Below are 24,779 nucleotides of genomic sequence, written 5' to 3'. Positions count from 1 at the left end.
AGAAAGGAAGAAAGAAAGGAAGAAAGAAAGGAAGAAAGAAAGGAAGAAAGAAAACAAGGGAGGGAGGAAGGAGAGGAGGAAAGGAAGAAGAAGAAGGAGGAGAAGGAGGAGAGGAAGAAGAAGGAGGAGGAGGAGGCAGAGAAGGAGAAGAAGAATCCCAAAACTCACACAGACACAAAGAAACCCCAAAGACAGGGGGAGAAAAGCTGGAGGCATCACAATTCCAATCTCTAAACATACCACAGAGCCATAGTAACCAAAACAGTATGGCAGAGGCCTAAGAACCAACACATACGTGAACTGAACTGAATGCATAGCCTAGAAATGAAATAAACTTTGAAACCTTTCAACTTTTCTTTCTGTCAACAAGTCCATCTCTATCCCTCTAAGTGCACCTTGCTCTTGTCTCTTAGTTTACTTATCACAGGCCCTGAGCATTAGCATCTCCCTGTTTCTGGGTTCACTCTACTCTAGTCTAGACCTGAGGGATCTTGCCCAACTACCTTAGCATTTTTTTTTCAGGTATCCCTGTGTCACAACACAGCATCAAGTCCTCCCTAGCTAGGCCTGCTTTGTGAGACAAGTTCTAATGAGTTCATCTGTGACTGTTTACTGCAGTCCAGTCCCAGGGACTACTCATCCCTGCCACAGTCCAAGGGCTTCTGTGTCTTGGGCTCCTCTCCTTGCCAATCCACAGGAGTCTTCATTCCTGCACATAATAGTACAACCTTCTTTCACTCTTCCCTACACATCACAGGAGGAAGTGACCAACTGCCCCCTATGCATACCCCTCGGATCCTGTGAATGATACTTATTCATCCCCACCTGTACTATGGTCAGTTGCATCTCTGTCATTCAACATGTCTCTTTTGTCTTTGGAAGGATAGCCCCACTCTCCCTCATGCCCTTCCAACCATCCAGCTTCATAAAGGTTTCCCTTTCGTAGAGTTCGCTGAGCAGTTATTATCAGCAAGGTAAGAGGCCAAGAGCTGCAGAGGCTGCAGGAGGGAAAATAAAATTGTCATCTCTTTCTTCAAAGGACATTTTAATCGAATCAGTGAGGCATGATGACAGCCTAAGCAAGGAAGAGGACTGTGGGGGTGGAACTGGGTGGAGGGACGTTCTGAGAATGGAAGGAACATTCACAGTGTTCCCAATGAGGGCACTGGTGTTAGGACATGAAGGAGGGGAGAGGAAAAGAGAGCAGAAGTCTGCTTTGAGGAGCCTGTGCTGAAGTCGTTAGTAAACTCCCCTTTCAGTCTGGTTCATCTGAGCCATCCATCCCCCACAAACCAGAGTCATCTTCCTGCAAGATCCTGATCGTGAAACTCCCCATTTGAGTGCCTGCTGTTCGTTGAATCAAGCATCTGCTAATTGCAGGCTTATGCTAGGAGTTATGGAGAATACCAGTTTGTAGACATGACACAAACCCCAGGAAACATCTGGAGAACAAAAAAGCAAGAACATGCTGTGAAAGTGCTCGGGAGTGGGGGACAGAGTGAGGGTGTGATCCGTATGGGCTGAGATTAATTGAAAAGAATTAGTCAGAGGAGGCACGTCTTCGGTGCATATGCTTGGTGAGAAGACGTAGACAGGGCATACCAAGAAAATGTTAAGATCTTTACCATCCTGAGGCCTCCTCCCATTTTTCTTCTGGGGTTTTCAGTTATTCATTCAATATTCAGCAAGTACATGCTACACACATTGAAGAAACACTGTGCATTTATTGTTTATTGAGTGTCTTCCACGTGTCTGGAACTCTACTAGACACTGGGATACAGCATTGAACAAGAGACCTGGAAGTCACTCAACCTAGACAAGGCAAAGGAGATGAATGATATACAACAAGTGCCACAAAAGGTAATGAGGAAAGAGCATCAGGTGCCACATCTCAGACTACAGAGCAAGGACCCCAAGGCTCAGGAAAACAGAGAGAAGAGGTTTAAGCTGGAACTTCAAAGATGTAGAGGAGTTAACTATTATAAAGGGGCTGAGCCTCCAGCCAGAACATCGTGTGCAAAGGCCTGGTGTTCAGAAAACATCTGGCATAGCTAAGGAACCAAAACATATTCAAAAATGACTGTGAGGCTGACTGAAAGTAGGGAGGGAAGGAGATGTTAGGCCAGGGAGATTAAGCAAGCTCAGTAAAAGGATACTGTTCATAAGGTGCTCCTGGGATCTAACACCTGTGGGCAACATGCAGTTGTGTGACACAGTGTATCTACTTTACTAAGGGCACGTATAAATACCCATTGAAGAATAGATTAGGGACTAGAGGAATCCTGAAGCTCCTTTGCCAAGGACTTGGACCTATTGGCCTGACATTGAGTGCAGATTAATTACCTTTTACCCCAAATGCTTGGGACTAAAATGTGTCTTACATGTTTGGCTTTCGAAACAGTTCTACACATAGAAGGAGGCATCGTAGGATTTTGAGGCAAGTCTAAAAACAAAATCATTTGTTTCTCATATACCTTACCCATGTAACCTGAAGGTGTTTTAATACAACTTTTTAAAAATAGTTTTAACAATATGGACTTCTCCACTTGCCGCTGCTGTATCTCTATGCAAAATGTTTGAGGTGTTGGGGCATTTTAGACTTCTGATTTTTAGATTAGATATTTACCACACTCCCAGAAGTTATGCTACTATGACAAGAGACATATTGTCATAGCCTCTTGGGGGTATATTGAAGATAGAACTTGTGACAGACTACCCAACCCACCGAGCCACCTACCTAATAGTCTCTGATCTTGATAGAATTGCTCAGAGTCACATGACTTACTCTAACAGATAGACTCAAAGTAAATCTGTATTAAAGTCAAAAATCTTCTAGCTGCTATGGTGAACCTTCTCACCTGGGAACTCACTTGCTTTAAACTGTAAAAGAAGAGCCTAAATCCTGGTTGAAAAAGAAACAGTTGTCTCACCCACCTGGACTGGAATAGTCCCAAATTAGATTATTCATAGCATTGCTCCATCGATAGATATAGACAAAGACAGAAAGGGAGGGTAGGACCAGCAAGATGGCTCAGCCTCCCAGCTGAGGTGCCTGCCTTCCCTTCAGCCTGAAGGTCTGAGCTCCATCCTCAGGGCTCCTGGGATTGAACAAGAGAAAGAACCAAGTTCTGTAAGTTGTCTTCTGACCTATGCATGCACTGTAGCATGAACACTTATGCTCACACCCACACACACATGGGGGAGGCACATTTATGCACATAACTCCACCCATACCTCAACTAACCTTTTTTAAAAAAGGATAAATGTTCTAGAGTTAGTATGAGCTCTAAACTCTTTAATAAGAGTAGAGAAGTAAGACGGCTGTAGAAAACCAAGGGGAGCTCTTTCTTTGGGCCACCAAGTTGTCTAGCTTTCTGAGTCACAGTTTTCTTCCAAGCTAACATCTTGTGTGTCCCAGGATGGCTTCTAACTCCCTACATTAACGTGAACTTCTGATCCCCTTGTCTTCACCTCCCAAGTGCTGGAATTACAGACGTGTGCTACCATGCCCAGTTTGGTGGGGCCCTGAGGAGGGAAGTGCAGGTTAGGCAAGCCTTCCACCAACTGAGATACATCCTCAGCCCCTTCTGAGTCACTTTCTTACCTCAAATTCCAGCCCCCAAACCACCTGCCACTTGTCAGAGTGAGCTGGCAGGCGCCAGGATGTCTCCAGAAAGGGGAAGATTTTGTCATGAATACAAGATGCCTTGCCCATTATCTTAGGACATGACCAACCCCAAATTAACACTCTGCCTCTCTGCTTATGACCAAGAGACAGTCTCCTGAATCACTAAATACTCATATTCAAAATTTAGAGGTCGGTTTGTCTCCAGGCATAAATGACAAAGCAGACGGGGTGTCTAATCAGAGTCCGAAATTATATCTGAAGCAATTGAAGCAGCAGTGAAGCATTCATTTGACAGACAGAGTACCCGAATAGAGCTTTACAAAGATCATTAATGCTGTTGCTAGGTTAGGACTGTGTGTCTGTGTGCATGTGCGTGTGCGTGTGCGTGTGCGTGTGTGTGTGTGTGTGTGTGTGTGTGTTACATATGAGCTCTTCAGGCAGCAAAGCTTCCCTAACATAACCAATATGTGCAGAGGTTGTTATGCTTTTTATTTCAGAGGGAGACGTAAAAGAAGCCTTCTTGTATGGCTTTCTAGGAAATCCATTTGTGTGTGTGTGTGTGTGTGTGTGTGTGTGTGTGTGTGTGTGTGTGTGCACAGCTCTGGGGAAGGAGCCAGGTACACCCATATGTGGCTGGCCCAGAAGCAGCATTGGAATCTTCTTCATGAGGCTAAGCCTCGTGGGATCGTTAAGCCCCATGTTTGCTGACTACTGATTCACTCCTACTCCAAACCAAGCCTATGCTGAGCAGCCTCAGTTCTCTTAAGGGGCCCCCTCACTCCTACCAGAAGTATAGAGGAGGTAGGGGCTGTGACTGCCACCTGTGTGTTTCTGAAGTCTGGCAGCTGTGGGAGCATGTCTTTGAAGGGGTTCTTGAGGCACAGGTGATAATTCTATCCCCTCCCCCAGATGCTACAGAGCTCACTGGCTGCCTCACTGTCCCTTTGTGAACCTGTGAGTGACAGTTGATTTTGATTCAGTATTGTGTGCCCTGAAGCTTGTTGCTCCCGAGTGCCATTCTGAATGGTCCTTGCATATACAATAGGCTAAACACACACCGAAGTCATGGCCCCCTTTTACACACACACAGACACACACACACATACACACACGCTTGAGAAATTCAGCCTTCCCCCGCTTCAGTCCTGAGAATATACCTAGACTCTAAGCCAAGCTGTCTCCCTCTCCACTCCTCTCCCCATGCATCCTTCCTGCTTTTATATTTCGCTTTAGAAGCTTAGTGATCATGGACTTCGGCTCTTGCCTGGAGTGATCCTGTTCGCATTTTATTCTTTGCACAGAATAGGAAGGAGGTTCGCTTGCTTTGCGCAGAGGCTGAGCTACAGGAGAAAGCAGAGCCAATGTGATTTATTGAATGAAAGCACTGGACACTTACCAGCAACTTGTTCCTCTGCTGCCTCGAAGAGCGTAAGCTGGTAAGTCAAATTTATTTTCTTTCTCCGTGTATAAATGTGGGGATTTCTCTGGCATTGATGAGTTTTTAAATGTGCTTGTGTTAGTGTGATTTAAATTATGTATATATATGTGTATGTATATGGTGTATGTATATGATGTATATGTGTATGTTTTTATGTGTGTATGTATGAATATGCATATACATGTGTATGTGTATGTATATGATGTATATGTGTATATATATGTATTTATGTGTGTATGTACGAATATGCATATACATACGTATATGTATGTGTATCTGATGTATGTGTGTATATGTATTTATGTGTGTATGTATGAATATGCATATACATGTGTATATGTATGTATATATGATGTATATATATGATGTCTATGTCTATGTATATGATATATATATATATGTATATATTAATGTGTACATCTTCCAAAGTTCACTGCAGGTGGTCCACGAAGAGTGTGACTAGGCATGTACATAGTGATCTAAGATAGTGCACACACTGCCCTTTGGAACAACCAGGATCAGGGTGGGAGAGGCCCATTTCTGACAGAAGGGCATTCACCTTGCAGCAAGCTCAGTCACATGCAGTGCTTGCATAACTGGCTACCGTTAGCTATTAAAATAAATGATCATTTTGTGGTAGAGATCATTTTTCACTCAGGTTTCTGAACATCTCGCAAAAATACCTGTTGGATTAGGTAAAGTGGGCCCCATCATGCTGATGATACAAACCCAGACATGCTGTTGCCTTTGAATCTAGCTTGCAGGGAAAGCATGAAGAGTGTAAGATCAGAGCTCTGTCCATCTTGGGCCAGCCTGCCCATAAACTGCATGAAGACTGATGGTGAGGATCACATGATAGTGAGGATCCCTACCAGAGTAACACAGTGGGCGTGCATTTGAGGTCTTGTGTGACTCTCCACCTTCTCTTTATTCCACTAAGATATCTGGTTGATGGGGAGGACTCAAAGTGGGGTGCTGTAAGTGTCTGGTTGCCTGTGTTGGTTATTAGTATGTCCATGGTCACAAAGAATTCCACTGATATTTAAAGATGAGTCGGTTGCCCTGCTGGCTTCTGAAAACCTCCATATCTATTTGTCTTCCACATTTCCTAATCAAGATATGAGCTGACCTCTGCAGTGGTGGGGAAGGGGACAGAGAAAGCAATTGCTTTTTCTACCATCTCTAGCTGGTCACCTTAGTCTTGTTTGCCTGGCTACCCCAAGGCTTTATGGCAGCCTTAATCCATCTCTGGTGAGTTCAGAGTCCATATAAATGTCATAGAGTTTAATGTCTCTGGTGCATTCCCTCTGCTGTAGATCCCTGGCCACTAGGATGAAGTTGTGGCCTCGGGTGTTGACAAAGACGGATGATGTTAGAACAGAGAACAGCAGGATTCTTCAAATAAAAACCAAAGTCAGGAAATCTGAGAGATGGGTGAGGCCCCTTCTAGTTGAAAGGATCCCCAAGCCACTACTCCATCACAGAGGAAAGTCTTCCTCCCAAGTGACTGTCACTGTTTCACAAATGATGGCATAAGAGATCGAAGGAGACAGGGTTGCCTGCCAGTTAGACAACTGGACAGGAGAGTGTGTTTACTAATTCCCATATTCTGGACAATTCTCTTGGGCTCCCTGGATCTCCGTCTCTCTATTTCCCCCATTCCTGGATGTTTTGAAGTAGACATGCTAAGCTTGGATAACATAGCCACAAGACACTGCTTTCAGCTCTGTCCACAGTGCCCTTGGTCATACACTGAAACCATCAGAGACCCAGAGGGCATGCAGGTGAGGACCAGGGAACCTGCGTCTTTCCCTCCTCTGAAGGATACAGAGGACCTGGTAAGAAGCATGACTGCATTTAGTAGAAGAGAGAACGGAGCCAAAAAGTCAAATTTGAATTCTTCAAGATTTTTTTTTTCAATTAGCAGTAACTCATTTCCTATACACATAATCCCAAAATCTGAAGTCTTAAGTTTTTTTTTTTTAAAAAGAAATATGCAGGTGTTTTATGGTGGGTGGAGGGCAGGTGTGGGTAGAATCCATGTATAGAACTTACAGCTCTCAGCTGTTTGGTTACACAGTGTTACCAGCTATAAATATACCTTAGTGTGAGGAGTTCTAGAAGACTATTCTGGCCCCCATTAAACTGTCTCACCGCAATAAACTGTTAATACCTCTAGTATTAAAGTAAGCGAAGTGATTTCCTTGCAGATTGTGCATTGCTACGTATTTCTGTCTTTTAGAAAATACATTCTCAGAAGGAGTAACCGATTAACCATTGATCCCTTCCCATACATGAATGCATTATTTTAACCTCAAGGGTACCCAATTGATGAATGATATGAATTGATAAATTATCATACAAATTATTCTGATTTCTGTTGACCTCACTCCAACCTTCATGAACTGCCTTTATAGTTACCTCACTCTTGATCAGAAAAGCAAGTAATGCTTCGGTCACCATGCGTTTACCTTCTTTCTATGGAGTACGTAAAGAGAACCTCTAGATCAGTGGTTCTCAACCTTCTTAATGCTGAAACCCTTTAATACAATTCCTCACGTTGTGGTGACCCCCCAACAATAAAATTATTTCATTGGTACTCCACAACTGTAATTTTGCTACTGTTATAAATCATGCATCTGATATTCAGAATATCTGATACTTGACCCCAGCTAAAGGTCACACAGGTTGAGAACCACTAATCTAGCTTCTCTATGAAGATTTCAGGGTTACTTGGAGAAGAACAGATTATCTTCCCCTCTGTGAAATCCACATTTTGGTACAGCTGGAGAATTAATATTTAATAGGGATACACTTTGTGTTCTAAATATGAATGTTGGAGATGGCTGGGAAATACTGCAAATGTACTTCATGTTACAGAAGTCTTAGGCTAAATATATTTTGCCACAAAAAGGGGGGGATCATCAAAAAAAATATCCCATAGTGTTCTTTCTTAGAGTTCTTCCTTTTTCTTTCTTTCTCTCTCTTTTTTGTCCTTTAATTTATTCCTTATGATTTTTATGTCTTTGTGTGTGGCTCACTAAATTAAATTAGAGTTACCTGGATATGCACAAGCAGGGGTTATATTTAATTGAGCTACAACAATTTACCTGTGTCTACACCACTGAGGAACATGACTCTGCTTCCCTAAGCAACCATCAACCATTATGATACCTCAGGTATGGGGGTGGGAGAGACGTAGGAGACCCTCCCCTCTCCGTGGTAGAGTGTCGATGGACCCTGTCATAGGCAAGTGGCCACTACTCCTGTGAATTCATACAACAGAGTGTCATGGACAGAAGACAGCTTCTCACACCACCCCTTCCCACCTTCTAGATCTTATATTACTCCTCATCCATTGTGTATGCCTTGGGGTAGACTCATTTATCCTCAACCCCTTCCTCCGTCATAAGGATCCTCTATGTTAATCACCACCCACTTCACGCTGAAGCTTTCCTGACCAAAGCTGAGAGCTGCACTAGTCTCCGAGGATAGATAGGAAATAGCAGGCCCTTTGACACCATGTCCACATAGCAAAGTAACAGTAATAGGTTCCCCGCTATGGTTTGGGACCTCCATGCCCATAGGCTCTTGAAGAGATTCACAACACTGGGCATGCATTCGTCTTGTGTAGTGGCTTTAAAAATCCAACCAGAAGGCAGTTGGTGACCCCTACAGTCATGAGCTCTTCAGCTTTTTTCAAGAGATTCATATATGAACCTAACATTCCCACACCCCTTCCTTTACAAACAACCTTCTAGCTCCCACCAAATGCAAATCTCAACATTTAAAGAATGTGTGTTTTTATTTCTAATTGGGATGTATTAATAGTACACGTGTATTGATTGCACTGAGAAATTCAAGTGTGCATGTGTAATGTGAATGATCACATTAGGATAACTGATGCATCCATCACTTAAAGAATATTTGGTGTTCCTTGCTACATAGCTTAATGTACTTGCTCCTTAGTGTGTGTGTAAGATCCTGGACGTCTGGGCCCTGCTACCTCTCCAGGCTTCTTTCCTAAGATCCATGTACACAGGACCTGATGAAATGCACCACTGTGCATGCCAGAGCCCTGAGGCTTTCTACTCCCTGCCTCCAGCATCTTCTACCAACCCATCTCCACATCCTCTCCTATCTCTACACCCTAACCTGAGCTTGTGTACCTGGAGTTTCATTTCCACTCTTGCTAATTAGTTCACATTCATCATTCGAAGTCATTTTCACAAGTCACCTCCTCAGACCCACTTTCCAGTCTCTCTTTTCCTGAGGTCACTTCCTGTTGCTCACAGTGTCAGCTATTCACTTCTCTGTGACACTTCTCTGTCTTGGGCCTTTTAAGGGAAGTGTTTAGAGGTTAAGAGCTCAGACACTGATCCATGTTACTTGCATTCGAATCCTAGATCTGCCCTTTAACAGAGCCTCAATGTATTGCTACTAAAATAGTGATAATAGTTCTGCCTACAAATGGCTATTAAAGGTCTCAAGACATTTGCATGTGTGAAAGTAGTGCAGTGGGCTAGATGCTGATGTCCCTGTCAACTGCAGATGATAGAATACTAACCCTACAATCAACAGTGTTAGGACATGCAGCAATAAGACCAGAAAAGCAGAGTTCTCCTAGCTGGAATTAGTGTTTCTCTGAGAGACCTCAGAGATCCAGCTTAACCATGCTACTACAAGGACACAGAAAGAAGGCTGTGTGTATGAACCAGAGAGCAGGGACACTGAATCTTCCAGCATCTTGATCTTGGCTTTCTCGGCCTCTAGAACTGTGAGAAATAAGTCCCTGTTGCTTGTAAGTCCCTCAGTTGGTTAGTTTGTTAGTCATGTACACAGCAGCACAAGTGGACTGAGGAGCACATGATCTTACTACTCAACTCTCTCCAAGGGCTGGAGAGTGTACCCTGTCATTTCACATGGCACATTATTTCATAGCTGTGCATTCGTCTCACTGTCTTTCCTTCTAACCTATGAGCACTCTGGAAACAGCTCAAGTAACCACTTTAACTTGTATAGGACTTGCCCTGTGTCTATGTCGAAAGTCTTGTACACAGGGCCTCTGCAATCCCAGGAAATCCGACAGTTCGTGACTGCGGAAGATCATATCTACATTCTCGTGAGTTCCCAGGGCCACTGATAGGAAGCCGAGGCTGCAGTTAGATCATCTGTACATATATTTTGAACTGCAGAGTCGTTGTTAATTACTGCTTGGCCTTCTTCCCCATAAGCACACTCTCCAAAACTAAGAGTCAGGGCCAGAAATATGGATGCACAGGTCAAGGTTCCTGCAGCCAATCATGACAATATGAATTCCACCCCTAGGTCCTACGAGCGGAAGGAGGGAACCAACTCCCAAAAGTTGTCACTGACTTCCACAAGTACACAGTGCCATGAGCACATGTTAACTGCATGTAGACGCATGAGCACGCACCACACCACCACCCCCACACCCACCGCCCCAGACCTACCCCCACACAAATAAACGTAATTTTAAAAATGTTTATACTAACTTAAAAATCAGTGTTCCTCGTGAGTCACAACTGACATTTCATATATATATTTCATTTCAAAGGGCACAGAGTCTGGAAAGGTAGCTCCCACTGCTATATGTCAATACTGTAATAGAGTTGGCCACCCCTTAGTAATCAAAGGCACCCTTGTCATGTTAAGAGCAGGTGGAGAATGGAAGGGGTCAAACTTTCTCTTCAGTCTGGTGACAGGCAGGTTGAAGCCAGAAGGTCCCTTAATTCACATCACAGCCTAAAGAACAATATTTCCTGATCATAAATGTCCCCTTCGCTGAACACATCTGTCCCCTCAGGTACTGGGAATGACTAGAGCTCTAGTTTCTAATATCCTGTGTCTCGAAACTACTTCTCATCTAGGTTGGCTCAGACTGCTTCAAAAATCCAGTGGCATTGAAAACTTCCCACAACCAAGCTCCAGTGGCACATGGATTTATAAGTAGGACAAGAAGTCTAGACTTTGGAATCAAGGTCGAACATGGAGAAGCTGCCAGGCAGCCAGGCTAAGCCACCTTAGCAACAGTGCTATTGGAACTGTTAGAAGCACGGGCTTTGGAGGTCAGAGGGCACGGACTTTGGGGGTCAGAGGGCACGGGCTTTGGGGGTCAGAGTTTACATCCTTCTGCTTGATTTCCGGTTGTAAGGTCCCGGATAAATTACCTAGCCTCACTGGGACTCAGTTTCATTGATTATAAAATGAAGATAAATGAGTGTTTCTCAGTCTTTTCGCTAAGCTCAAGTATAAAATGAAGATTAAAAACGATGGTACTTATATCCGGATAGGGTTGTTTAATGCATTTTATCTCCATCTATGAAAGCACAGCTTGATGGCTATATTGTATATTGGGAGATAAAATTCATGTCATCAAAGTCAAAGGCAAATGAGAAATTTAATAGAAAGGAAGGGGAAAATAAAACAAACAAGTTGGGCTTGAGCTTAGCATGCTCAGAGCCTCCTGAGTAAAATCATTGGGGGCTTGGAAAGATGGCTCCGGGGTTACAGAGCACAGGCTTGCTCTTCTAGAGGTCTGGGGTTCAATTCCAAGCACCCGTGTGGTAGCTCATACTGGCTATAAATTTCAATTCCAGGGACTTTCATGCCGTCTTCTGACCTCTGTGGGCACCAAACATGTACATTGTATGTATATACAAGCAATCCCATATTCAAGCTCATGAGCCAATGGGGGCCACTCTCCTTCAAACCATTAGACACGGTTCATAAGGAGCTCCCAGGGTAGTCTGTAGTGGGGAAATGAAGATGAATTATCTATCTCCTGAGGACGTCTTACCTCTTGTTTCTCAGTGGCCTAATTTTGACAATTCTAGACCGTATCACTGGGCCAGGACTGAGGCAGCTACTGTCAGAATGAATGTGATGGAGACCCACACCCGAGGAAGGGTGCTTGGCAGAAAGCCCACAGACGTGTAAGGAGGCAGCAGACCCCAAGCCACAGTCAGCCGTGGAGTCTGTCTGCGAATGCTCCTCTCTGCAGGCTACCTTATCATTTCAGGCCTGTCGCTTTTGCTAGACAGAGTTCAGGTAAAGCCATAGTATTTTCAAACAACAGTAGTTTTTGATAAGCCCAATTTATGGATTATTTTATGACTTTCACTTTTAGTGTTTCCTCTAAGAACTGTTACTCTGTCCAAATTCAAAAAATCGCCTGTGATTTCGCCTAGAATATTTACAGTCTTAACACTTACATTTAGATCTATGGATTAGCCAACACAATGTTTGGTGTGCAAACACAAGGAACAAAATTTAGATCCCCAGAATCCATGTAAATGATGTGTGGGCATGGTGGCCCATCTTTACTTCCAGCCCAGAGAGGTGGTGACAGAGGATCCTTGAAGCCACTGGCTAACTGGACTAGCCAAAACGTCAACTACAGTTCAGTTGAGAAGTCCCAATCTATCTAGTAAGGTAGATCATGATGGAAGAATCCTCCTGTCAACAGCCTCAGGCCTACACAAACACACATACACACATACATACAAACACACACACACATATATACACACACATATACACACACATACACACATATACCCACATATATATACACACATATATACATACTCACATACACACACATATACACATACACACACACATATACACACACAGATATACACACATATACACACACAAACAAACACAAACTCACACATACACATACATATATACATACACATGTACACACACAAACACACACATATGTACACACAGATATACACACACAAACACACACATATACACATACATATATACACACACATACATAAACACACAGATATACACACACACAAACACACACACACATATACACACACGTAAACCCACATGTATGAACTCACAGGTACACAAACATCACATACCGACACCTGCAATAAAAAAGATCTATGATTTATTTACTTCAAAGTAGCTTTTTGTACATGGTGTGAAGCCAGGGTTGGAGGTGCTTGTTTGTCTTTGGTTCTTACCCATGGTTATCCCAGTGTTATAGCACTGACAGGAGACTGTCTTTCCTATCTAATTACCTCAGTGCATTTTCCAAAACCATTAACCCTATGTGTTCAGATTATTTGTGGGGCCTCAGCTCTATTTCATTCATCTACATAGTTATCCTTACTCCATTGTCTTTATCTACATAGTGATTCTAAAACTGACCCTACAAGCCTTCACCTCTGTGGCTTAATAGGGAGTCTTAGAACTTGGAAGTAGAAGTCACCTCCTTATCTTTTTCAACATTATTTTGCCTTCATTATATCCCTTGCTGTTCTCTAAAAATGTCACTACAAAATTACCTCTCAGCTGGTATTCTGATTGGGGTTGCATTTAGTCATTCAGCGTGATGTTAACTATAATTTCATATTGATTACTATGACCTCAGAACCTGACAGAAATGAGAGGTGGGAGTTCTGTGTTGGCTCATAATCTCTGGGGGCTTGAGTCCATCACACTGGGAATGTTCACAGCAGAGGAAACATGAAGCAGAAGTTCCTGGCCTCATGGCAGATCATGAAGTGGAGAGTGAGACAGGAAGCAGAGACTTGCCGTAACCTTCAAACTTCCACCAGCCAGGACTCACAGCCTTTCCAAATGTCAGCAACTAGAGAACACATATTCAAAACATAATCCTGTAGGGAATGTTACAAAACCAACATTTAACCAAGTCTTTATTCATTCTCTCTGGCTGAAGAGGTTCCCTTATATACCTGCAAGTTCTTCTCGATTCTAATTGGACTGCGTGTATGGTAAATCCAATCGCCTTCTTGCATCTATCAAGGTGACTGTGTACTATTTCCTCTTCTCCTTAGCGTGAGTTGGTTTATCTTGAAACGTGTTGATATTCTGTCTATACAAGTGTGTTGTTGAGTTCCAGTGAATTTTTCACTTCGGTCATTATAGTTTTCAGTTTCGGAACGTCTACTCTGTTCTGTTTCATGAGTCAATATCTTTAATAGCAGTCTTAGGTTAGTGAGATGTCATTCTCGCTATATCTTTTCGACCTGATTCCCTTTAGCTCTTTAAACACACTCAAAATGGTTGGAGATTTTGTGCAATAACAATAAAATTTGGCTTCCTTGGGGAGCCATGGTGATTGTCCTGTTTATCTTCTTGGATGTGACGTGGTTTTTATTTATGTCTCACAATTTTCTGCTGAGAGCTAGGTGCTTTAATAATTAAACAATTATATAGCAACCATGAAAATAGGTTCTCCTGTCTCCCTGGCATTTGTTGTTGTCTAGGAACTTTCAGAACTTAAATCTATGATAGCTATATTTTTGGAATATACAGCCATTGACATCCCTGCTTGGTTTTAACTGAGTGACAGAGGCGAAACAGAGATGACCTTAAATGCCTAGAATCAGCAAGTCTCCATCCTGTATACATTAGGGGACACTGCCAACCTTCCACAAGGTAGTGGCAACTCTACCTTAGTCTTCATCTCCTGCTTGTACAGAGCCTCCCAGTTAAACAGAGAGGGGCGATCAGGAGCCTCTCATATACTTCTTTCCTACTTCGCTCCCATCCCTAGGCATGAACATGCTCTGCTAGACTCTCAGTAGCATGCCAGAGCTTTTCAAATCCCTTTGTTTCTAACATATTCCTGAAATTGAGAACAAAACCTGTTGTTTTTTTTTTTTTTTAAAGTCACTGTCCACTAAACAACCACCACAAAAACAACAACTCCAGAGGAAGAGGCCCATTGCTCTTCTCAGGCTGCAAGTCAAACAAAAATGACAAGCATGCTGAGTGGACCTCCTAGGAAACAACCAGACAGATCAAATAATGATACTTCTAAGGGGTGGAAATGAAATGTTGAAGGACCACCAACCTCATGGTCCCTCTTCATCAGTTGACAGCCTCATTTATTTTATGAGCTTTGATATTCAAAGGCTATGGAAAACTGAGGACAATGAGAATGGAGCAAAAGAAGTTGTAACCAAGCTTGATACATGTACTAGATTAGCTCTCCACCTTAAATAACTAACTCCTTTTGTCTAATTTTTCAATTTTGTTAGATTTTTCTTTATTTCACCTTCCTCTTTAAGACCTGAGAGTTCTACCTTCTATTTCCAATTTTGTACATGTTACTATAAAGCATAAAACAAAATAGCTACCTTTGTATTTTTCTATCAAGATTTTTAAAAAATCAAAGTACAAAAAATTAACCATAAATCCATGTTAAAAGCCTGTAAGAAAGATGAGTGATGATTCTAGATCTTGGGGTCTGTGGTTTTGCAAAAAAGACGGGGTAACTTAATAGTTGCTGCTATTCATTTCTGGGCTACAGTGCATCAAAAGAGATAGCAATTTCATTTCTTCACCAATTTAATCTTCACAACTTTTTACCCAATGTTCTGTTGTCTATTTACATATGACAAATAAGATCAGAGCATTGAAATTAGGCACCCGAACCCACATATGCTGTAGATAGCAATATCATCAGTCAAGCATGAGTCTATCCAATTCCAAAGGTTGCCCCTTGCAGAAGAGTGAGAAACAAGAGCATAGTTAGTTGGCGGAGACATTCTTAATCATAAGGATAGACAAGAGAAATTTGTCCCCCCCTTGATATTTAAAATATCAAGGAAAAAAAGGAAACATAAAGATGGAAGAAAGCTCAAAGAGTGGAAACACACTGAAGAAAAGCCTGGAAGGAAGAGACAGCTGGGGAGCATGGGGCAGAAGACAGAAAGACAGAGAAAGTCATCCTACATTGACAGAAGGGAACAGATGGGAGATGAGCAAGGACAAAGGGGGACATGTGGGTAGGTGTCATCAGTTAGAGGGCAAGTAGCTGGAATTTGATCAAATGACAGGAATTTATTTACGGGACTCCTGGGCATTGTGGGAGATACAAAAGAATGTAGAGTTATTTTGGGAAGGATAATGATGTAGACAAGACAGATGGCTTGAACTAGGGTGTTAGTGCTGAAGGAGAGGCTGGAGACAGAAGGCAGAAATAAAGAGGTTAAAGCAATCCCCATGTGATAGCCTGCCTATGAATCTGGAGCTTTATGGAAAGACATATTAAAGAAACCCCTATAGCTGCTATTGAGTCAAAGATAAGAATCAGTAGATTGGAGAGGAAAGGTGATAAATCACCTAAGTATTCTGCTTTAAAGACAATTAAAATGTTACTAAAGGTATATACAACTGCCCTCACTGGCAATGCCATGCGACACCTATCTAGTCTAAGTCCATCTACCCAGAGAAGTCTGGGTAGGAGCTGATGGGCATGACTAAGCCTAAATCGGGTTCAGCCATCTTTCTGTCTTGGAAGAAGTTGCAAGTTAGTTTGAAAAGGCGCCTAAGGACATTTAAGTGCCATTCTGTTTGTTGGAGAGAACACCAATCCAGAGAAGTTGGTATTAGCAGCCCAAGTGGAAGATGTCATTCAAAATGTGACAGAAGGTGGTAGTGTTTTGTTTTTTAGAAAGGTCAGGAGCCAATGCCCCAGGATCTTCAGGGAGCAGAACATACTTTGCACACAGTGTACAGGCTAGCAATTCCATTTTTATACTTATCTAACTGATACAACCATACCCCAGGCAACCACAGACTTTCTAGCTTCCAGACTTCTATAGCAATACCCGAATTAATATGATGGGTAGATTTTGAAATGATACCCTTGACTACCCAGAAATTGACTTCAGGTGTGACTTGAAGAGGGTGGGGGTGAGGGTACTAGAGATTTTAGGAGCTATGGTCAAATGCTACTTGAAGAAAATTAGTCAAGAATAGATGGCTCCCACCCAGAGTATCCAAGGGAAGCAGGGTCAGTCAGCCCTAGAGAAACTATAGAGCACACTGGGTGGTTAATCAAGTGGACACAATTGATTGTTACTCCAAGAATGGGTGGGGGCGGGGGTTGCAAAGAAGAACCACACTTTCTTATCCATGCAGTAGAGCTCAGCATCTAGAAAGAGGGAGGTTTTAAAAGTAGCCTCAATTGCATACGGCCAAGCTTATACACACACCCTAGATACAACGTTGTGATTGATACCAAGGGTTTTAAGCTTTTGTGTGTAAATGGATACTTTGTACAGAAAATAGGGTTCTCATTTCCTTCTTGCCTCCAATCAGCTCCGAGGCCAGAGATACGCTGCTTCCTTCCCCAGGGTTTCCTGCTTCCTCTAAAGCAGGAAGGAGCTGGGGTTGGTGACCTCTGCAGGCCTTCCCGGCTGGAATGTCACATTTGGAGCTAAGATTTCCAGATGGTTCATGGAGGTGGTGGAGTTCTCTGTAGTGTGTAATCATCACGCTTGCTCTTTTCCTCCTCCTAGGAACTACTGCTCGAAAATGACCCAGCAAATGCAGAATTTATATCTTTCCCAGTCAAAAAAACACAGTGCTCCATCGTCGCCCAATGCTGCCAAGAGACTGTACAGGAACCTCTCGGAGAAGCTGAAGGGCAGCCACTCGTCCTTTGACGAGGCCTACTTTAGAACCAGAACCGATCGGCTGAGTCTCAGAAAGACCTCCGTGGTAATAGAACTCTTTCTACTGTCATGTCAGCTCTGTGGTTCAACAATTTACTGAATGTTTCATTTTTACACATAAAGTCCACCAAGACAGGAAGCATGTGTGTGTGTGTGTGTGTGTGTGTGTGTGTGTTTGTGTGTGGTGTGTGTGTGTGTGTGTGTGTGTGTGTGATAGTGTGATATTACACTACATTTGGATGAATGGAATACCTTCCCCCCTTTCTTTTCTTAATTTTTTTCCCTAATATTCTTTCGGCACCAGACCAAATAAATCTCCAAAATATTCAGCTTGAGAGCATAGAGGTATGGACTTAGGGGCAGGTTGCTTGCCTAGGATGCATAAGGTCCTGGGTTCAATTCAAGGCTCTAGTAATGCTTGCTCCCGCTCACATACGCGAACACACATGCGCTCAGTTTGACAAGTATGGAATCTTTCAGATTAAATGGATGTTCTGGGAGCACCGGTGCTCATTTAAATAATAGTATTAAAATCATTTATAGGGTTCTAATATATATGCCCCCCCACACACATATATGTATGTATATATATATATATATATATATATATATATATATATTTCACATACTTTTCAGGGGCATTCAAAATAGAACCCAGGCATAGAATTCTATTTATTATATAATGGAGAGAGGCCAGAAAAGAAAAAGCCAGCAAAAGAAAATAGGTAGAAAACCAAATATACTCCATGAAATGCAGCATTGCATTCACCTTTGCGTTCCCAGGCAGTCAAGGCAGACCAGGGAAGACAATCAGGTATGACACACACACTCCCATTAGTGCATCATGAAAAGTGTATCAGTCCATCAGGAAAACTAAATATCTTCCTGTTGCTAAATCACCTGCCCTGGATAGCTGTCACGGCAATGAGGTCATAGCGGGCAGCTTACGCAGTAGACTACACTGGCTGTGCTCAAAGAGGCAGGCAGCTATTCACATGAGCAACAAGATTACTTTTGCAAGGAGCTAAGGGCTCCGTTTGAGATAAGAGCAGAAGCAAGGCCTGGCCTTCCCAGAATGAAGCCAAGTCAGAGTTCACATGAGGAAATAACTTAATTGGGATAATAAACCTGGCAGACGAGAAATTAGAGACACTAAGAATCATAAATAAATGCACACTGGAGACAGGGAGACATTTTTATCTTGGATTCATTTGTTTTCTAATATGGTTTTCTTATTTCACACCCATCTTCTGGGAGGGCTTAGTTTGGTAAGCATCAGAGGCCGTTCGGTTTGGCAGACTGTAGAAAAACCACGATTCTGTTCAGAACAGTGTCTTGCAGCAAGAGACCAGCATACCAAAACAGCCTTCTCCTCTGGGTCCCTGTTGTCAAAACAAGCATTTGCATAATCGCCTTGTATTTTCCCCAGGTTCCTATGCCTGGTCTATGCTCAGCCCAAATTGACTGGCAAGTCTTGCATAGGGAAAATCAATTTTTGATGAGGCTAAAAATAAAATCTTCCTGCCTAAACATTTGGTCACTGACGATCTTCCACATATTAATCAGATCCCAGCACTAGGTCAAGGCCAATAGCATTCCAACATCTCTAAAGACAAAGCAATTCTTAGAGAAATAACACATAAATATTAAAGTAGGATATGTCTCCCTCTTCCCTGGCGAGCTACAGAAAATTAGCATTTGTGAATATCCCAGAGATCTTTCCTGTTTATTGTTATTCTTTAAGAAAACGTTTCCAGTCATATTGTCCATGTTTTTTTTTCTATATATGATTTATATTTTATAAATATTTGAATCCTGATCCTCTTAAACAATTAGCCACTTGCCACTGTAGCTCTCCTGGGAAAACTACTTCAACCCCTCCCCTCAGCTTAAAAATATATGGGATAGTCAGGAGTCTGAGCTAAAACAGTGTGGGATTGTAGTGGCCAGGCTATGTATTAATGAGTTTTATTGTGAATGTGACAAAACCGCTTGGCAGTGACAGCCTAAGGGAGGAAGGCTTCATTTGGAGTTATGGCTTAGAGTCTATAGCCACTTGGCCTCCTGGACTTGGCACCGATGTACGGCAAAGGCTCCTCTTTAGTCCTTGGTGGATGGGAAACAGAAGGGTATACAGAAAGAGACCTAAGCAACACATATGCCCAGTGACCAATGACATGCTCCCAGTGACCTGCTTCCTCCAACTGGGCCCCACCTCCACCCCTTCACTGCCTCCCAATAAAGCTACCACATTAAAAATCCATCAAAGATTTAATCCATTGACTAGATCGGGAACCCTTGCCGATCTAATTGTCTGTAGAAACACCGTGAAAGACACATCCAAAGGTGTGGTTCAGTAATCATCTGGGCATTTCTTAGCCCAGTGAAACTGATGCTAGTAATTAATAGTACTAAACTAGACCTACAAATATAGGCATCAGGAGTCTACAGGCAATGTAGGGAATTGACAAGCGATGTCTATATTTTAGGAAGACTACTCTCCTAACAGTATAGAGTCTGGGCTGATGAGACCAAAACTAGCTGTTAAGATAAGAGATAACACCTGAGGATGGAGAAGGAGGAAAAAAGTTGAGAGAAAGAATCCAAGTAAAGTATGGATACAAAGTAGTCATAATTAAAACCACCTGTCCGCACATTATCTATGCCTGTGTTCCTCCTGCTGCACTCTGCAGCACATTACTGCAAAGGTAAAGTGAAATACAATAAAATACATATTAACATGATTAAAGGCTCTGAGAGGTGCTACAGCAAACAAAGAAATAGGTTGGCTTAATCCAGTGTTTAAGAACATCTCTTATTGTTGGGATGTGTTCTAACTAGTACCCTCAGAGCTCCCAAGGTCTCAGCCACCAACCAAGGACTGCACATGGTGGGTCTGATTGTTCTGGCAGCATGTGTATAGTAGAGGATTGCAAATTCGATCATCAATGGGAGGAGTGGACCTCGGCCCTGTGAAGGTTCTGTGCCCCAGTGTAGGGGAATGCCAGGGCCAATAAGTGGGAGAGGGTGGGGTGGCAGGCATGGGGAGGAGGGAGGCAACAGGGGTTTGTTCTTGTTGTTTTTGTTTGTTTGTTTGTTTGTTTGTAGGGGAAACTGGGAAAGGAGAAATTTACATGTAAATAAAGAAACTATCTAAAAAAAAAAAAAAAAAAGAACATCTCTTATTAACCTAGCAAGTAGTCTTCCCTCAGCAGCAGACTGGCAACAGGGAGCTGACCTTCTCGCCAACTTAAAGACTGGGCCATACAACACAACACTGTATCATCCTATCATATTCATTGTGTCTGTTAGAAATCATGGACGGACAGGCCACCAGAGTGCTGACTTTGAAGGCCACATGATAAATGATAGTTCTGTAATCACCCACTTGTGTTTGTGCAACCCTTGAGACAATCTCCAAAGCCTTGAGATACTGGCTGGGACATCGTGTCAACCTGCTTTCCTTCCTCTCCAGAACTTCCAGGGCAACGAGGCCATGTTTGAGGCCGTTGAGCAGCAGGACCTAGACGCTGTGCAACTCCTTCTCTACCAGTATACACCAGAAGAACTAGACCTGAACACACCGAACAGTGAAGGGCTGACACCCCTGGACATCGCCATCATGACCAACAACGTGCCCATTGCGAGGATTCTTCTGAGGACAGGGGCCAAAGAGAGCCCACACTGTGAGTAAACCCAATGTAAAAGCCCCATGTCATCCATCAGACTTTTGGTCTCTATCACCAAAGTAGCCGAGCAGGAATGGTTGACTAAGCACAGACCCTGAAATCCTTCCTGTGTTTCCAAAGACTTTCATGCAAAAATCAGTTGGTGTTTATCAGTCTAAGCACTTTTATTTGTTCTCTAATGAAAATACAATGAATGATAGTGAAAAGGAGCCTCTCCCCTTCCTGGGAATTTAATCCAAGCTTTCAGGTATAAGGCATCTTCGAATGATAATACAGAACTGGGAAGCATTTGTAGAAAGCGAATGCACAACTGTTTGTGTCTCTGTATCCATAGTCAATGCCAGGACTCTACTGAGACACTCAACAGGTACCTAGCGCACACTGTCCCAAGTCTAAGAAGGCAGTGGCAAACTACATGAACTCCCTAATCTTACCAGACACTTACATCCTAGTGGCAGAGACTTCCAATAAGCACATTAATTGATAGATTACAACATAAATTCAAATAGCAGTAAGTGTTGTAAAAGGAAACAAATGAGTAGCTAGCAGTCAATAAAGGAAGGGCCAGTTTCCAATAGGATTGGGCAAGAGAGCCATTGCTGATGTGGTGTAGATGGATGGCGATATAAGAAATGAACTGTGTGATGTGGGGTTCATTGTGGGAAGAATCAATGGGAAGTACAAGCACTAAGATGGTCAGAAAGGAAGCTGAGGTACCAGGAAAGAGCAAATAAGAGAGGTGACCAAGACCAGGCAGTACAGGGCCTGTAGCCATGTGAAGATAAGATGCTTTTCTCTAAAGACTGAATGTGATGGGGAGGCAGTTGTGAGATCTCTTTTACTTTGGAGAACCACTGTGATGCTCTGTGGAAAAAAAAAATGGACAGAGGAGGAAGTTGTAGAGTTGGGACAATCAGTCAAAGGGCTACTTTAATGGATGGTCCATGGAGCTGGTGCCAGTTACTGGGACTAGCATAACAGTAATGTTGACCAGAGATAGACATTAGGCAGACAAGAGACAGGAGATAATGTAGATGGATAAATGGTAGTTGATGATAATAGATAGGTAGATAGAAGAGTAATAGGAGATAGACAAATACATAGACAGGATAGACGATTGGCAGATGGTAGAACTGATAGATGATTGGTAAGTGATATAGAGTAGATGGTAGAGATGATAGATTTGTAGATTGAAAGGTAAGAGATACATAGAATTCACATGCCATCAAATTCATGCATTTAAAGAACGTAATGTCCTTTCTTAATGCAGAGTCAGGTAACCATCACCACAATGAGTTTCAGAACTTCATCACCTTATAAAATCCCCACACTCTGACTTCTTACTCTTAGATGTCCTCGCCGGGCAGTGGTGGCGCACGCCTTTAATCCCAGCACTTGAGAGTCAGAGACAGGCGGATTTCTGAGTTTGAGGCCAGCCTGGTCTACAGAGTGAGTTCCAGGACAGCCAGGGCCACACACAGAAACCCTGTCTCAAAAAACAAAACAAAACAAAACAAAACAAAAAACCCAAAAACCAAGAACCAACCAAACAAAAGACATCCTCAACATCCTCAACCCCAGGGGAAATCAATACTCATTTTGTTGTTGTTGCTGCAGCTGTTTCACAGATTTGCCCCTTCTAGACTTCTCACACCATGGAATCACATACAGTGTGGCTAGGTGCTACTGTGAGCACTTTACAGTGAGGAAACCCTCAATCCTCAGCATCGTGAGGTCAGAGCTCACACTCTGCTTTGAGTAAACTCTCGGATCCAATGACCACAGTGGCTCAGTGCCATGGTTTTTAGTTTCCCTAGGCAACTTACCAAACTGTAAGTTTTGCTCATGCTGTAGATCAGAGGAAACTAGTACATGATTAGAAGTCACACATCTCAGCTGCCAAATCAGAAACCACCACCACCCAATGAGTTAGGTCTTGAGACAGACACACATATCAGGACACTATTTCAAAAAAAAAAAATCTAAACTTGCCAAGCTCATGTCAAAGAGTATGATGATTAGGAGGTGGTGGGGGCTCTGCAGAAGAGCTGCCTGGTAGGAGGCCACTCCTTCTCAGCAAAATTTGAAGATTCAGATGGAGGACAAAAAGGAGGAGGAGGAAGAGGAGGAAGAGGAAGAGGAGGAGGAATGGCTGAGACTGGGTAGGATCTCTGCTGCCTTCTGACTCATTTGGAATAATGTCTGTCCTCAAGATTCAAAAAGATGGGGGTTGGGCGTGGGGAGAGAATTAGAGGGTTTGGACACAGAGTGAAGATTAAAACCCAATCTATAAGAACAAGGAGACTATCCATATGGGTGTTACCACTTCTTGTGCCCTAGGCTGTATGAAATATTAGTCCTCATCACTTGAGACACTACAGAAGTATGCATTTTGCCTGTGGAACTGTAAGAGTCCCAATGTGCCAAAGCCCTTCCATTTATAGTTAAGCCTCCATAGGAGCACTCGTGTACTGGGCTGGGGCTGTGGTGTGGTTAACAGAGTATCTACCTGTGTAGCATGCACAAAGCCCTGAATTTGATCCTCAGCACCTACCACAGAAACTGAGCATGGTGGTAGTGTGTGTCTGTAATCCTAGCCCTTGGGAGGTAGGGATGCAAAGATCAGAAGTTGTTCATGGTTGTTCTTGGCTAGAGAGCAAGTTCAAGGCAACCTGAGCCATAAGAGATGAACTCAAGTACCAACTATCTGGGCAAACCCAAACCAAATATGCTAAAGATGCTGGGTTTTCTTTGCTCGCACTGGGATGATGACCACATTGTTATGGCAAAGTTGCAAAAGGAGAAACCATAAGATAAAATGCTTAGGTCTCAGGCTCTGGGGGATAGGATACCTAAGTTACTCTGGCCACCCAAGAACTCAAAGTGACATCTGCAAACTCAAACATGCAAAACAAGAAATACCGATTGAGTATCCATGAGATCCCTGCATGTATTACTTTTGCATTTTAATACTAACCTTTTTGTGTGAAATTGTTAACTTGGTTTTTAAAATGACTTATTTGTGATTATGAAAAGGTAAGTGATTATCTTATTTAGGGTTCCTTCTGCTGTGATAAAAATCTAGACCAGAAGCAACTTGGCAAAGAAAGAGTTTATTTAAGCTAAGAGTTCCACATTGTAGTCCATTATTGAAGGAAACCAGGGCAGAAATTCAAGGCAGGAACCTGGAGGTAGGAACTGAAGTAGAAGTTATGGACGAGTATTGCTTACTGGCTTGCTCCCCATGGCTTGCTCAGCCTGTTTGTTTGTTTGTTTGTTTGTTTGTTTTATAGCAGCCAGGATCACCAGCCCAGGGATGACACCACACGATGAACTAGACCCTCCCACATCCATCACCAATCAAGAAAATGTCCCACAGGCCAATATGGTGGGAAAGTTTCTCAACTGAGACTCCCTCTTCCCAAATGGCTGTGTCAAGTCCACATTAACCCAGCAAGCACATTGACCTAAGGCCACACAGTTAACAAACAGATGACAGTACCATGAACCCAAATCCACTGGATGCTAATCTCAGGATC

General features: G+C 42.8%; 1 protein-coding gene across 6 annotated transcripts in view; it reads left to right on the top strand.

Annotated features, from left to right (window-relative positions):
* Ankfn1 (ankyrin repeat and fibronectin type III domain containing 1) overlaps window positions 1-24,779 on the top strand; it is a 407,382-nt gene that overhangs the window by 239,749 nt on the left and 142,854 nt on the right. For all 6 annotated transcript variants that reach the window (XM_031350944.1, XM_031350945.1, XM_031350941.1 and 3 more), the window contains 3 exons: window positions 4,930-5,064; window positions 17,396-17,597; window positions 21,027-21,237. In XM_031350944.1, the coding sequence (XP_031206804.1) occupies window positions 17,412-17,597; window positions 21,027-21,237 (397 nt within the window). In that variant the 5' untranslated portion in view covers window positions 4,930-5,064; window positions 17,396-17,411. The remainder of the gene's footprint in view (window positions 1-4,929; window positions 5,065-17,395; window positions 17,598-21,026; window positions 21,238-24,779) is intronic.

This window comes from Mastomys coucha, unplaced genomic scaffold (genome assembly GCF_008632895.1).
Source record: "Mastomys coucha isolate ucsf_1 unplaced genomic scaffold, UCSF_Mcou_1 pScaffold5, whole genome shotgun sequence".
NCBI classification, from domain to species: domain Eukaryota; kingdom Metazoa; phylum Chordata; class Mammalia; order Rodentia; family Muridae; genus Mastomys; species Mastomys coucha.
Note: the sequence above shows the minus strand (reverse complement) of the source record. Positions and strands in the feature narration are given on the sequence as shown.